General features: G+C 31.8%; 2 protein-coding genes across 6 annotated transcripts in view; one reads left to right on the forward strand and one right to left on the reverse strand.

Annotated features, from left to right (window-relative positions):
- Rilpl (Rab interacting lysosomal protein like) overlaps positions 1-13,344 on the reverse strand; it is a 47,229-nt gene extending 33,885 nt beyond the window's left edge. For 4 of the 5 annotated variants that reach the window (XM_089708753.1, XM_089708750.1, XM_089708749.1 and 1 more), the window contains exons 1-3: positions 12,945-13,344; positions 8,993-9,125; positions 1,080-1,219 (exon numbers count right to left, since the gene is read on the reverse strand). In XM_089708753.1, the coding sequence (XP_089564879.1) occupies positions 1,080-1,219; positions 8,993-9,125; positions 12,945-13,244 (573 nt within the window). In that variant the 5' untranslated portion in view covers positions 13,245-13,344. The remainder of the gene's footprint in view (positions 1-1,079; positions 1,220-8,992; positions 9,126-12,944) is intronic. The other variant, XM_089708751.1, reaches the window with a different exon arrangement.
- Positions 13,345-14,162: 818 nt separating this feature from the next.
- Positions 14,163-16,920, forward strand: part of Rph (Rabphilin) — a 34,529-nt gene continuing 31,771 nt past the window's right edge. Inside the window, exon 1 of the mRNA XM_089709149.1 lies at positions 14,163-14,336. Coding sequence (XP_089565275.1) covers positions 14,269-14,336 — 68 coding nt within the window. The 5' untranslated portion in view covers positions 14,163-14,268. The remainder of the gene's footprint in view (positions 14,337-16,920) is intronic.

Raw genomic sequence — 16,920 nt, forward strand, 5'->3', positions numbered from 1 at the left:
TCAGACTACGGGAAGCGACTTTGTTTTGAACTATGTAGTAAAGTGGGACTAGAAAATTAATCCTTTATTTATATTAGAGTTCAATTGGAAAACACCTCCTTAATAATCGCTTTAAGATATCTATACTGTCGGTTAATAATGGATGATTTCGTTTTTTAATTCACACTTATAACGTTATGCAATATTTAACTGAGCGTGCGAAAATCTATTTAGTTACTTGCAAATTTATTGGCGGTGAAGAACCATCCTTTTAATATCCAAAGTATAAAGACCATGCGAGATAAAACACATATTTTTAAAACTATCGCAGGTCGTGTGTAAGTTGTATGTAAAAATATATGCACATTGTATAATGCTCTACAACTTAAAATGAAATTTAATTACATAATCAGAAGGTCGTATTTAGTTAATTACATACAGTAACATCAAAGCAGTTAATCAACATGTTAAGCTCTCTCTTTAGAATTACCATGTTGGTTTTGGCGGTACTTTATAGACTGATTTTTAATATATGTATTCATTAAATTTTAGAGAAATATTGTTCAAGATTATCTTTATTATTTTAAAAATATACATATTATATATATAAGATAGTCCGTCTTTTCGTGTCAAAATTAAATTTCATGCATTGGTCTGCCATGTTTAAATATTATCTATTTAAAATTATGAAAATTAATGGTCACTGAAGCTACACTCTACATACATGGTTTAGCAATTATGTACTATTTAGCGCTCCGTGCAGCGTGTTCACATGATTTACATATATTAGGTAATGTTGTAGAAACACACAGAATAATCTGTTTTATAGTTGTCTAATTTATTACCTATATACGTCTTATCGATCGTAATCAATACAATAGATATGAATTTCCTAGACATGAACCACCTTACAAAATCGTAACCGGCTGTAATGTATTCTTTCTTTCTAATAATTTTCTTCCTCCAACCTCAACACTCAACACAACGCATTTAACAATATTAAGTACCTAGTAGTAGTTACAACAGAAATAGTATATAAATTAATCATCAAACAAAAGATAAATCTAAATCACTAAATAACAACATGCAAAATCACTCACACTATCAATAAGCTGCTGTTTCTCTTGCAACTGCAGTTCTTGGTGGCGGAGTGTGGCGCGCTGTTTCTCCGCCGTGCTACTAAGCCGGGATAGCACTTCTTGGTCGTGCTCTCTGGCTGGTGATGGTGGTGCGCTTGTACCTTTATTTATTAAATATCATTAATATAATACATACATTATAATTACGGTGCATTTACATCAATCGAACATAGAGCTAGAGCAAGAACATTATTTCGTTATCTTTTAGTGTAAACGAAAACTCGTGTAAACAAAGAGGATAACAGTAGAATGAAGATATAAACGACTGCGCCTGTGGGGTCTAATAAGGCGCAGATTTTTAGTTAGAACTAGCTGGGTTCCGCGGTTTTACTTTTTTATAATGATCTATCATATATTATATAGTTAATGAAACCATTTTTTGTGTCTGATGCAGTAAATTAGTCTCTCTACCGCCTTTACCAATACCTATAGTATTTAATTGATCATTCTACTTCCTATTGATATTAAGTATACATTCAATTTGTTTGGTTATTACGCGATCGTGTAAATCATGGAAACCGTATTTGTATAATTTGACAGAATAAAAAGCCGGAATAGGATATAGATAACTTAATGGTGGATAATATAGGAAGTGAGGTAATACATATTCTAATAACTAATTAAAAGTGAATATTGCAAGTAAAAATCAACGTTACATAGTATAGATGTATAGTATCCATACTAATATTATAAATGCGAAAGTAACTCTGTCTGTCTGTCTGTTACTCAATCACGCTTAAACTACTGAACCAATTTGCATAAAATTTGGTATGGAGATATTTTGATACCCGAGAAAGGACATAGGCTACCTTTTATTGCGAAATATGTACCACGGGCGAAGCCGGGGGGGACCACTAGTAATATTATAAAGCTGAAAAGTTTGTTTGTTTGAACGCGCTAATCTCGGGAACTTTTGGTCCGATTTGAAAAAATCTTTCGGTGTTAGATAGCCCATTTATCGAGGTAGAATATAGGCTATATATCATCACGCTAAGACCAACAGGAGCGGAGCACTGCGGGTAAAACCGCGGAGCACAGCTAATGTAAAAAGATGCGCTGGAAGCGGTTTTACCTTTGAGGAAATAACACAATATGGTTTTATGTTTTCGATCGTAAATCTAGTAATGAAGTTAGTTAAAAGTGTAATAAATACTTAATGTAAAAGTTCACGATAAATAAATTATAAATTATTATCATAAAAACGTACTGATTCATGATGTACAAACATTTTATACATCGTAATTTAGTTTAAAAATAAGCAAAGCTTGTAAGTATAGGGTTCACAATACCCAAAAATACATTTTTGGTAATTATTATAAGCAAAAAAACAATTAAAAATACTTTTTATTGCTACGTTTTTCAGGCGTGGGGATCGAAACCAGATTCACTGTCGCAATGGGAAGGGTCAGTAACCGCTGCACTTACCGGCTGTTCAAATTTTATAAGCATTTATGCATTTGTAAGACATTCTTGACTTTGTGATTACATACCTACTATGTATAAGTATTAATATAATAGGAAGATAGGAAGATGAAGTTAAAAGGTGTTTTCCTTATAAATTACAGTAGGTAGGTACGTAAGAACTTTTTTATTTGATATTAAATATGATTTGCGATTGCAACCTACCTACATCGCGTTAAGCGTCTTTTTTGCGAGCAAAACCTCAGAAATTTTTAAAATATTATAAATTAGTTTCGATAAACATTATAGTGCATAAATTATGTATTATCTAGACAACAAAATATACAGTAAATTTTTAAGACTTTGATATTCTTCTGATAGGTAGGTATATGTACGTTAAATAAGTAACACAGATATTGTTAGTATTCAATTTAAAAATCTAGGTACTGATAAGAGTAGCCTGGAAAGTGATGTATGGCATGTGAGATAACATTAAATTCATGCTGTATTAAAAACTGTGGCATTTTATATAATGGTCTTTACATTTTCTAGAAAGTTCTAGTTAAAAAAAAATATTCCTTTTTTTCCAGACCTCTTATCTGTATTAAAACGAATGAAAAAGAAAATGTGTAGTTATTTAAATAACGCATGAATATTACATGAGTCTGAAACCTAAAACCCGTGTCAAGATAATAATGTTTCTTTCAGAGCAAAACTTATCATTGTTATGTTTTTAAACAAACACAATATACGTACTGTACCTATACGATTTGGAAAAGGAAAATTGTCTCGTTATCTCTTGCAAGATTTGAAGTAGACGCAATTTAATTTTATTTTAATGATGGAATAAGAATGTAATACGTGTATATCTTACCTACTTCGATTAGATCTGGATTCGAACCCAGCATTTTTGTTATAGCTAACTAATGTACTTATTTACTTCAGACATAGGATAAGTTGATAAACGCTATTTAAAATTAAAAGCAAAGCCACATTTTACAAGCGAGGAACAAAAAAGCACGAGAAAGAATACTTCCCAATGTTATTGTCTTTTTTTTAATCTACAACAATATGATACATCAAGCCATCTTATCCGCTACAAGACAGATAATAATTTTATCAATTTCTCGATTTTTCATTTCTCGTGTTAGCAATCGACTTTCTCTATCAAGTTCTTAGCCTTCAGAGGAAATCGTATCCATATAAGTAGGAAGGTGATAATTCAGTTGTACTTATATTAGACTACAAGCCCGCATAGGACAAAAATATGGGTCAAATGAACCACCAGGGGACATATCTAGAACGATAGCAGAGCAAAAAATAATAAGATTCATCACTATGCCGTCACTTGTAAGCTGTCCAACTGAGTGCAGATGAGAATTGAAAAATACAGGTAGACTCGGTAAATTTTGGTCATATATTTTTGTACGGCATTCTTAACCATCGATAGATCCATTAAAAATAATAAGAAACCGCTCAGTGCCGTACAAAAATGGTGGTCCACCAAGTCGGAATTTTTATTTAATTTCCGAGAGTTACCGGGGGTAAATTTGGTCATTTGACCATGTACGGCATCTGTGTCATACTATTGCTATACTGCTTTTAATCCATTATTCCGCAACGCCGTACAAAAATCATGGGGACAAGGGGAAAAAATCGAGAGTTGTAATCCCCTCTCTTTCCCCACTCCAGGGGGTCATTTGACACAACACGAAATAAATTTATTTTTAAAGTATTTTATGCATAGATAATATTTTTTCATGTGCCGTACATTTTCGTTGGTTCAAAGGGGAAAAATCTGAAAAAGAAAAAAATCCATATATCGAAATGTTTGCTTTATATTTTTATAATAAAATATAAATATACATTAATATTAAGAAGCACGAGGTGGTTAATTATCACCTTGGAAAGTCGGAGTCAGGTGGAATGGACTCCGTTAAATTGATGAACTAATAAAAAAGCTATGAACGAAAAGATGTGAATTATATGCAATCAGTCCATGAATACAGGTAAAGTCACAAGCAAATGCTAGTAATATATACATATTCAAAATGTACAAGTAAAGCGCTTTCAAATGATACCAAACACTGCATATTTATCTTAACTTTATTTTTTTACTCTGTATGTTTTGTCCGCTAGAGGGCGCCACATTAGATTTTGTGAAACCCCATATAGCCTTTAGCTAGCTGGTCGCTGGTTATCCAGTGAACAATTCAGACGCTTCTAATGATATGTCATTTGTCGAATTCTGATAAGTAGTTTAGAAGTTACGAGGGAATAGATGAACATACATACATGACCTGTAAACAACCATAACCCTCCTTTTGCTTTGCCGTAGTTGGGTAAAAATATGTTAATGCCGTACTGTATCAAATGGCCATAAAGCACCCTTAAAATTGTAGCTTTCGTCGCTTTCATCAGCCTAAAAGATGTGGTCTGCACAAAAATGTACGGCATCGTTTTTTCCTAATTTATCTAATGTTAATACTATTTAAAACAACGGATAAAGTGTAGAAAACTATTATATTTCATTAATCTACGATGTTTAAACTTTAACAAAATTTCTGGTTTTGCATTTCTCTATAACTTTTTTTAGAACGGTTTCTTTTGAACGGCAATACTATACAACAATTGAATTTTACAATATCATGTTAAAAAAAAAGTTCCCGTACAGGGTCAAATGACCTTACAGCTCTTTATATCAAGAATTCGATGAAATTAAGATGATTATTGGTATACATTTAAAAGAACAATTATTTTTTGACGGCATTGCTTTTAATAGTACTTTTGAGTGCTAGATAATGTTTTGGAACCGAAGCCGTACTTAGTCAAATGACCCCCTGGAGTGGGGAAAGAGAGGGGATTGCAACTCTCGATTTTTTCCCCTTGTCCCCATGATTTTTGTACGGCGTTGCGGAATAATGGATTAAAAGCAGTATAGCAATAGTATGACACAGATGCCGTACATGGTCAAATGACCAAATTTACCCCCGGTAACTCTCGGAAATTAAATAAAAATTCCGACTTGGTGGACCACCATTTTTGTACGGCACTGAGCGGTTTCTTATTATTTTTAATGGATCTATCGATGGTTAAGAATGCCGTACAAAAATATATGACCAAAATTTACCGAGTCTACCTGTACTTTTCAATTCTCATCTGCACTCAGTTGGACAGCTTACAAGTGACGGCATAGTGATGAATCTTATTATTTTTTGCTCTGCTATCGTTCTAGATATGTCCCCTGGTGGTTCATTTGACCCATATTTTTGTCCTATGCGGGCTTGTAGTCTATATGTGATATATAAGAATGTGGAAGGTTTCTCAATATAAACAATTACAAAAAAAAAAACACTACACGCTGTAATTTGATGAAGACATTCCATTTCTACAAGACAAATTAAACTCTACCGGAAACATCTAAATCAGGGGCCGTAGTATGACCTCTTATTCTTAGTCAATTTACGACCGCGACGTGAATTGAACTGACTGGCAAAATCATATAATACCATAATAATTAACCATGGCTGTTTATTGCGATCATAAAATGAATTTTCCAGTCAGTTACAGGTCAGGTCCCTGTCCCGATAAAAAATAAATGCACCTATTATCCTTTACTAGATTTCCGCCCGCGGCTTCGCCCGCGTTTTCAAAGGAAAACCCGCATAGTTCCCGTTCCCGTGGGATTTCCGTGATAAAACCTATCCTATGTGTTAATCCAAGTTACCCTCTATATGTGTGCTAAATTTCATTGTAATCGGTTCAGTAGTTTTTACGTGAAAGAGTAACAAACATCCATACATCCATACATCCATACTTACAAACTTTCGCCTTTATAATAGTATTAAGATGTTTTTCTTTTGTACCTACATGAAAACATTATGTTCTTTTAGGTATTGTTTCAAATGGTTTGAAAACACAACCTTTTTAGGTTACCAGATAAGAAACCCACATACCGATTTTCAAGGCATCGAATACCTACACACTGAGGTTAATCACTTGATAATATTGCGAAATTCGGAACTATTAAGAACAATAAAATAATTACTTATTTATAAAGATTGTGTGATTATCGCCCTAGCTTAATCAACATTTCAACATCCTTTATAAATATGAATAATAATTGTCTAAGGATAGTGCTTTTACAAACGAATCTAGAATAATGGAATATAGTCACTCAAAATGTCAATTAAGGGGGGTTAGGCGGTCAGCGAAAATTCAGCTATTCGGGCCTGAGGTAAGCGGTGAGGGGGTCCGCGTTTAGTATGGAATCAACTTGCTCGAAACTGAAAATCGTAAGCGCCATTCACATTTTTATCAAAAAGTGAATGAAAATATTTAGTATTTTCTAAATCTAAAACAGTCACGAAATCGAGAAGGTAAATACCTATGTATTTGTGATTTTATACGAATTATTATCGTAAAATACAGTTGTAATGAGAATTTATATGATATTTTAGAGGTAACTTCAGGATTTTTTTTTATCGAGCAAAATTTTTCCAATCGTGTTTTGGAAACAGTCATCCCATCACACATACGTTCTGTAATACATATTAGAAATTTCAGTGCGAAAAAACTTTAATATTTTCAATTATAGCTCATAGAAAACAGTCCATTTTTCAATCTACAACAATATGATACATCAAGCCATCTTATCCGCTACAAGACAGATAATAATTTTATCAATTTCTCGATTTTTCATTTCTCGTGTTAGCAATCGACTTTCTCTATCAAGTTCTTAGCCTTCAGAGGAAATCGTATCCATATAAGTAGGAAGGTGATAATTCAGTTGTACTTATATGTGATATATAAGAATGTGGAAGGTTTCTCAATATAAACAATTACAAAAAAAAAAACACTACACGCTGTAATTTGATGAAGACATTCCATTTCTACAAGACAAATTAAACTCTACCGGAAACATCTAAATCAGGGGCCGTAGTATGACCTCTTATTCTTAGTCAATTTACGACCGCGACGTGAATTGAACTGACTGGCAAAATCATATAATACCATAATAATTAACCATGGCTGTTTATTGCGATCATAAAATGAATTTTCCAGTCAGTTACAGGTCAGGTCCCTGTCCCGATAAAAAATAAATGCACCTATTATCCTTTACTAGATTTCCGCCCGCGGCTTCGCCCGCGTTTTCAAAGGAAAACCCGCATAGTTCCCGTTCCCGTGGGATTTCCGTGATAAAACCTATCCTATGTGTTAATCCAAGTTACCCTCTATATGTGTGCTAAATTTCATTGTAATCGGTTCAGTAGTTTTTACGTGAAAGAGTAACAAACATCCATACATCCATACATCCATACTTACAAACTTTCGCCTTTATAATAGTATTAAGATGTTTTTCTTTTGTACCTACATGAAAACATTATGTTCTTTTAGGTATTGTTTCAAATGGTTTGAAAACACAACCTTTTTAGGTTACCAGATAAGAAACCCACATACCGATTTTCAAGGCATCGAATACCTACACACTGAGGTTAATCACTTGATAATATTGCGAAATTCGGAACTATTAAGAACAATAAAATAATTACTTATTTATAAAGATTGTGTGATTATCGCCCTAGCTTAATCAACATTTCAACATCCTTTATAAATATGAATAATAATTGTCTAAGGATAGTGCTTTTACAAACGAATCTAGAATAATGGAATATAGTCACTCAAAATGTCAATTAAGGGGGGTTAGGCGGTCAGCGAAAATTCAGCTATTCGGGCCTGAGGTAAGCGGTGAGGGGGTCCGCGTTTAGTATGGAATCAACTTGCTCGAAACTGAAAATCGTAAGCGCCATTCACATTTTTATCAAAAAGTGAATGAAAATATTTAGTATTTTCTAAATCTAAAACAGTCACGAAATCGAGAAGGTAAATACCTATGTATTTGTGATTTTATACGAATTATTATCGTAAAATACAGTTGTAATGAGAATTTATATGATATTTTAGAGGTAACTTCAGGATTTTTTTTTATCGAGCAAAATTTTTCCAATCGTGTTTTGGAAACAGTCATCCCATCACACATACGTTCTGTAATACATATTAGAAATTTCAGTGCGAAAAAACTTTAATATTTTCAATTATAGCTCATAGAAAACAGTCCATTTTTCCATTTTCACCTACTAAGGGCCCTTAAAGGGTATCAGTGAAAGTGCCCTCTTCACAGTAATAATTTAATTTATTTGTGAAATAAATTGAATAAAATACTGAATTCATTCAAATAAATGGTACAATTCATCGTAATGCACGTCATGTCCATTAAATCGTCCCTTGTATTCGTGTTATAACAAATTCAAAAAAGAAAAAAAAACGTGCCATAAAAAACGTAACCAACCAGTGTTACATTCACTTTAAGCGTTTTAAATTAAATAAAAATAGACCATACATTATGTAAAAAACCAACCAATGTCATGCACAAAAAAAAAAACGAAAAAAGAAAAAAAAGAAGCGGCTCATACATTTTCCGAACTCACCGTCCGCGGGCGAGTTGACCGTGCGCCGCAGCCGCTTGTTCTCGTCCTGTAGCCGCGCGACGGCCGTGACCAGCTCGGCCGATTCCGTCCTCCATTGCTCCTCGATTGCCTCTATTTCCTGTGAAATGTGTTATTCATTACGATATGTATGTTATCAACTCAAGCGGCTAATTATGTAGGTGCAAGGTAGAACCTATTTAATGTCTCAAATTGATGTCATTATTACAAACAGTAAAAGAAATCGTCATTACACTTCATTAAGTAGTTTTGCGGTACAATATTTTTGCAAGTTAAAACATAAAAATTAAATCTTAAAGGTTATAATCTCAATTGAGCATCTATAAATTAAAATGCATCATGTTTAAAAAATGAATAATTTTCAATTCATTTTACTATATTAGCTTTCTAAAGAGTAAAGTGAAAGAAAATAAATAATTACCAATATTTTAATATAATGAGTCATATTATTATAATACCACAATCAAAATTTAATGACTTCATAATTGCCACTTGTAATTATGTAACTCAATTATTAAGTGGTTTGACATAATCTTAATTGATTGATTTCTTTGATAAATAATAAACAATGATATTAATTTTATGTTAAAAATTGTTTTTAAATGTTAATAATAAAAGCATTCACTTCATAATGATTTTAAATATCAATTTTATTCGAATAAGAGTAAGGGTGCACTCACACACATCAGTCACCGTCACGGCACGTCACCGGACAGGATTAAAAAAAAATATGTATCAATAGTTCTAGTATGACTCTGTTCCCACACGACAGTCGCCGGCACGAAATCTATCAGTGACGTCCCCGGTCAGGCACGTCAAATAATCTTTCCATACATGTACCATACTTTTATCCCCACTCACCCGGTGCCGTCACGTCTCAGTTCAGTCAGCGTCGTGCTACCGTCAATTGCTACATGTTCTCTAGCGTGACACACGTCTAATCACTGACTAACCTGATGTATGTGTTCAATGATTCAGTCAAACCGGCGACGTGACTGACGGACAACATGACGGTGACTGGTGTTTGTGGATACGTACACAAACCGTCACCGATCAGTCATCGGTGACTTGACGGTGACTGATGTGTGTGAGTGCACCCTAAATATTTATCTCAAGATCATTAAATCATTTTTGAATATTCAATTACTATAAGCCAACAAAGCAATGCTTGTTACAAAACAAATGACTATTAATTAATTATCATTCATTTGTATTCTAACTAAGGGAATAAGAGAAAGCATTGATGGCTATCTATACTAATATTATAAAGAGGAAAGGTTTGTATTGATGTATGTATGTATGGTTTTCACGCATAAACTACTGGACCGATTTTGATGAAATTTGGCACAGATAATCTTTAGACCCTGAGAAAGAACATAGGCTACCTTTTATTGCGAAATATGTACCACGGGCAAAGCCGGGGCGGACCGCTAGTTTCAAATAAACTTATCAATCCTATTCCTATTATAAATACGAAAGTTTGTGAGGATGGATGTATGTTTGTTACCCTTTCACGCAAATACTACAGAACTGATTACAATGAAATTTAGCACACATATAGAGGGTAAGTTGGATTAACCCAAGCGGCGGGCGGAAAACTAGTCATTCATAAATTTGTAATAGCATAAATCTTTATCTAAAATTTGTGTTGAGGTCATATTGCATAATTTATTTAAATATGTTGTGTATAATGATTTTGAAGGACATGTGCAAATTTTTTTCTTATTTTTCAATATACTGTTTTTTTACACATTGCATAAACTATGTTTCTTGTCCCCTAGTGGGGTATGGAGCAGATACATTATTCAAACATGTGTTTCACTGATTGATCTTTCTTTTAAGGGACAAGTAGGTAAATTTTGCGTCCTGCCAGGCAAAAACAATGCAAAAAAATGTCTCAATTTTTTTTATTCATCTCCACTGGGATAACATTGCATAAACAATGTCTCAATTATCATATTCTTGTCCACTAGAAGTTTAATCCAGTCAAGATCTGAATTCTGAATCATTCTGTTAATCTATACTCATAATAATAAGTCGAATGAAGAGTCGAAGAAATTTGTTTGAAGATGCTAATCTACTGGACCACTTTCAAAAATTCTTTCACCAGATGCAGCCACCACAGACTATGAGTTTATTATTATTTTCAAAAGGCTTTAATCTTTTGATTTTTTAAATTGTTACTGGCTAGCTTCATTTGTGTTTACAAAGAAAATCCGGCATAGTTCCTGTTCCTGTGGGATTTCGGGGATGAAACCTATCCTATGTGTTAATCCTAGTTACTCTCTATATGTGTGCTAAATTTCATTGTAATCGGTTCAGTAGTATTTGCGTGAAAGATTTACAAATATACATACATACATCTAAAAGCTATTCATCATATATACTTTTATCACAGAATAAGTGATTATCATTTTAACTTTCTAGATTCTAGACCAAAGTATAGACAAATAGTATTCTTAATGCATGTTACAAATTACCTCAGTCTTGCAGTCATTCTGAACTATTCTGAGTCATTATCATTACTCAGGAAGTAATGCATTATTTTATAAAGAATGTAAATTGTGTAATTGATTTCCATTTGCATTGTTTTATAATAAATTCTAATTCTGATGTAGATGAGATAACAAACTAATTTATTTTATGTTTATAGGTAAATTATTAAGTTAAAATTAAAAGCATTTGAACTTAAATCTAATGAAGTAAAAATATATCTATGTTACAATTATAAAATACCTTTATAGAATGGAAACAAATGGAGACATTAATTAACCTCATCAATACTAATATTATAAAGCTGAAGAGTTTGTTTGTTTGAATGTGCTAATCTCAGGAACTATGGTCTGATTTGAAAAATTCTTTCGGTGTTTGATAGCCCATTACGAGGAAGGCTATAATATGCTAAGACCAACAGGAGCGGAGCCACGCGGTTGAAACCGTGAAGCGTAGCTATGCATGCAGCAATATGCAACAGCAGTATGTTATGAATTGTCACTTATTAATAAAACAAAACAGTGCTTAAAAAATTACCTAATTAATCAAGTAAGTATCAATTTAATATGAAAAAACTGAATATAATTCTCTACACATCATTCCTAAATCATAGACAATATGATATTATTCTGTACCTTGTAAACTAGTATCTGATGTAAATACCAAATTAATATTTATACAAAATTCATTACAAAACAGTGTTTACATGATAGCGTTACAACATTCAAAGCTTTCCTGTACATTCTTCCTCTTAAAAAGTAATAGTTAATATCCTCAAAAAGTGTGTCAATTTGCACACAGACATTGAGTTAAGTGTCTTTAGGTTAGTATCTATTTAGCAATATACACAGTGTTTACTTGTTCTTACTTCATTAGTTGTATTTTAAACACTTAGTACATTAATCATCATTTGTTGATGTACAATACTGTATAGACTGTAAACTATAATAAGCAATTATGGAATGAATGTAGGTATAGCTAAGGCCATTAATAGATTAACCACAGAATCACAGATATTTAATGTTGTTCAAATTATCAAAATAATAAGACACAATATAAATTTTACTTTGCTGATAAAAAAAAGCAAAAAATCTAGTTACCACAGATAAGGATGAAATAATACACAAAAACATACATACCAAATCTGTAGATAAATTAGATAATAGATTTTGCTTTCGTGCATGTAACACTTAAACAAAAACTGTAGGTACTAGAATATGAAACTTCAAACAATTAAATTGATTATAATTATTGTATCAATGTTCGGAACGATAACAATGTCGCGCAATATACTCGGCAGGTGTAAATTATTTGCAAGACTACAAGTGCACCCAATACACTAGCAGATGTCGAAACTGTGGCCAGTATTTCGTGTCGAAGTACGTATAAATTCAATCACCAAATAACAATGACCTCTACCGCTTACCTTTTCGAATCGTTGTCTGTATTCTGCCTTTTCGATCTTGTCGTTTTCTAACTGGGATATTTTCGCTGTCAATTCGTGTAACGCCTGGTTTTCTTTTTCGTTGCGTACTGCTAAGTTCTCCAGAAGTTCTAGAGCATTTATCACCTTCGGTAGAAGTGCAGTCACAGCCTCAGGGCCGTACTTCTCGATAATTATTTCACATTCCTTTCCAATGTCCGAAGCCAAATCGTACACATCAACGACGGTCACATCGTCATCGAAATCCGGCATTTTGACGGAGCAACGCCTGCGGTACGGCATCAAGATAACCACCTTTTCACTTCACCGCACAAAACAAACTTTATTAAAGAAACCTATCCACCTTTCGCAAGTGCGCCATCATAACTAAAAAAAATTGAAGTGTCAATGCACATCCGTCACTTCGTAATTTGACATATGTTACGTTTTTAAATATCATAGACAGCTAACAGTCAAATACCTGTCTTTTGGCTATCTATGAGGGTTGCTATCATAATGAAAACATACATATCCACAATCCACATATTGAATTTTTCTATATAAATAAAAATAATATTCAAATACTGTTTATTCCGAAAGTTGTTAGTATCTATTTTAATTATTAACAGCATCAATTTAATTATATCGAAGAAAGAACCTACCATTTTTTTAATAAAAATCCATAACTTGTAATAGAAATAAATCTTTAAGTAATAAAATAACACTGTCTAAATTACTAGGGCTCTGCAAATATTATACTGTGTATAATTGGCATAATATTAAGATTCATAATGTTCATTGCATATTTTTTACTTCTAGTAACATTCATAATCGACCTCACAATGGCGCGATTTTTTAAATCAATTTCAAATTTTGGTTCCATGTTCTAACTGAATACTTATGTAATTATTTTGATAAAATTGATTAAACTTAATATATCTGTGGCTGTTAAGAACAATATTTTATTTTGAATAAAATAAAAACCATTAAAAACACATCGCAATGAACAGAGCGTCAAACGAAGGTATATTTCTAAAACTATATTTAAATATTCAAATAATTAATCTTTGTTTGGGATTTATACCATCGCATTACAAAGAACACATTTCAAAATAACAATTTAACTATGTATATCATTTCTAGATAAGTATTGTTCCTTGTCAGCTGTTTTTGAAAGCTTTGTTATACATAATATCGATTATTTGGCGTTCGTCACGCGCGAAGCAACAGTTGGATATTATCAACAGGCGGGAGTGCGTGGCGCGACTGTTCCCGTCCGGTGTACCCGGGAAATTATTTTATAAATAATTTTTATCATTTCCGAACAATGAATTATCAAAGTAAAGGCAATAAATATGTGTGTCCGAACGACCGGCAACTTTCCTTACGAGCAAAGTAAGTATTCTGTGAAAATAAAGTTCAGTAAGTTTGTTTTTGTTTAGTTGTTGACATTCGTTCTGATAATCTTGTTATCTTATCAGTTGGTTACTTGATCAGGAATATTTTTCATGCTTTTTATTTTTGATAAATTTGCGTAAAAAATATTATATTTAATGATTAGTAAAAAGAAGAAATATTTAGCAGTAGATAGTTACGTAACTTACTTAAAAAAATAATATCATGTTAAGTGGTTTAATTAAAGTACCTAGTAGGTACTAGGTACTATCATTAAAATTGACTCTAGGTAGGTAGGTACCTAGAGTAAATTTTAATGATCATTAAGTACTCAGATTACAAAATTATAATTTCAACTTAAAAGTCTGTCATTAACAGATTTAATTTTAGTTCATTGGAATATTAAAAATTCATTTTAATAGTAACTATAGGTTTTAAATTCTCGCATACCTATAATAATTATTTTATACTTATGTTATATGTACCTATTAGTAATTTTGACTTTCCACGAGACTAATAAAAAATGTGTAATAACACAATTTGTAGGACGATATTAAAATAAGTTAACTACCGAAGGGATAAAAATACATAACCAACAAATAGGTTTCCACAAGTAATAAGAATAATTTTTGTAATCGATCCAGTAGTTTTTGAATTAAATCATAAAATAGTTCAGAAAGTCATTGTGAGTCGTGACTCGTGAGATAAGGTTTTGATTTTAAAGTAACTATTCTAATAAAAATAACAATAACTATACTGTGACCAACTCGGTAACAAATGAATTATCCAATTAAACATGTTATTTGCTCAGATATTTTATCCCACAATCATGTCACCGGAAAGCAGTTCGCATTCAATTTTATCAAAGTGACATCCGTAGGTGGTACCTAAGTGGGCGTGATGTAAATAAAAAAAAAGGTTCGTTGTGTTAATTTGATTTTCTAAAAATAAAAGCAAGGTTGCCAGTTAATATGCAAAGGACCTTGCACCGCGCATCACTATCTCCGGTTTACATCCGCTTCCTATTTGTTTTGTTTTCAGTACTTAATCATCCTTAGTTTTTCATAAAGAATTAAAAAGTTTTAAAATTTTAGTTAGTAGTATTCGTATGGTTGTGGTGGGCTACATATTAAAGATGGTTGCACAATGCACATGTATAGTTTATTTTGAAGTTATAGGTACTGACTATTGAGTATTTCATGTAGGATTTTACGTCCACAAAAAATTAGAAATATATATAATTTAATGGTTCTTTTGATATCATTATTAAAACCATGTTTAATGTAAAATGCTTGTATGATTGTTCTTTCAGACTTCATGTTATATCTTCAAATTAAAATATATTTATGTACAAAAAATGTCATTTAGGTAACTATATCCATACAAAAATAATATTTAATTTAAAAAACTATAATCTATCCATTTTAAATTAATTGTTATCTAATGTTGAATAGCAGCGAAAATAAAAATTGGCAAGTAAAGTCGAGAACGGAAAATATATATTATATATATATACAGAACAGATATACCTAATAAATTAAAATAAATAATAAGAAACTTCGTTCCAATAACATTTTTTTTGTATTTTAAAACAATATAACTAAGTAGGTACAATGATTTTTTTTTACCAAGTACATAATTAATATTATGACCTCATCAATTAATGGTTGATAGGTAACTTGATAGAGTGATTACTCGTGCGATCACCAATTTGCATATATATAAATCACATAGGTACATACACCTATTACCGACATAGACAATTACCAAATTGTAATTAACAAATATTGTACATACCTATGTATTCACACAGGAATTAATAAAAACACGTTATAACAGGACTGTGCCTATTAAGGGTTTTATGATTTAAAAATAAAAATTAGTTCAAATCTAAACAAAGCTTAATACCCACAATTTCAAGACAATTATTAACCATGCTTAATAAAATATAAACTAAAAGTCTTCGAAGATAACGTAATTAAATACACAATTATTTTACTTTAAATAAATAAACAAGCAAAAGCCAACTGAGCAATAAAACTGTAATTTAAAACCTTTTGAAGTTAAAACAGTTATAATGGAGAAAGTTATAAAAGGTACTCAGCCATTTCATACTTGCGGCAATCTTCCATAGGTAGTATACAATATACATAGATCTGTTTATCGAGTTTGAAAAGAATTATGATTCAAGAAAAACAGAATTATAATGATCTCTACTTTTGTAGAAAACATAAAAATTCTTTAAAAAGCAATTTATATATGTATATTAAGTAACAATACAAAGTTTTTAATAAATAAAACCAACGAAGAAAAGCGTTCACCTCATATGTATGTATTTGAAATAAGACATATTACTATTCAATTGCAATAATTCGCAAAATGAATATCAGATTCCAGAAGATTCAAGATATAATATCAATGTGAAGGAATTTTTCGAAGGCCTTATATTGTAATATCAATCGGGACATCCGATACCCAATCAAAGGAGGATAGCTTCACACATGATGTTGTTTGGTCCATACTTATATTGATAATTTAAAAGGCTGAATAGTTTGTTTGAAGTATTGATTTGAAGTGGAAAATG

The sequence above is a fragment of the Colias philodice genome, chromosome 21 (genome assembly GCF_061535455.1).
Source record: "Colias philodice isolate Cphi_HAF_F1 chromosome 21, ilColPhil1 Martin Lab GWU primary, whole genome shotgun sequence".
In the NCBI taxonomy this organism is placed as follows: domain Eukaryota; kingdom Metazoa; phylum Arthropoda; class Insecta; order Lepidoptera; family Pieridae; genus Colias; species Colias philodice.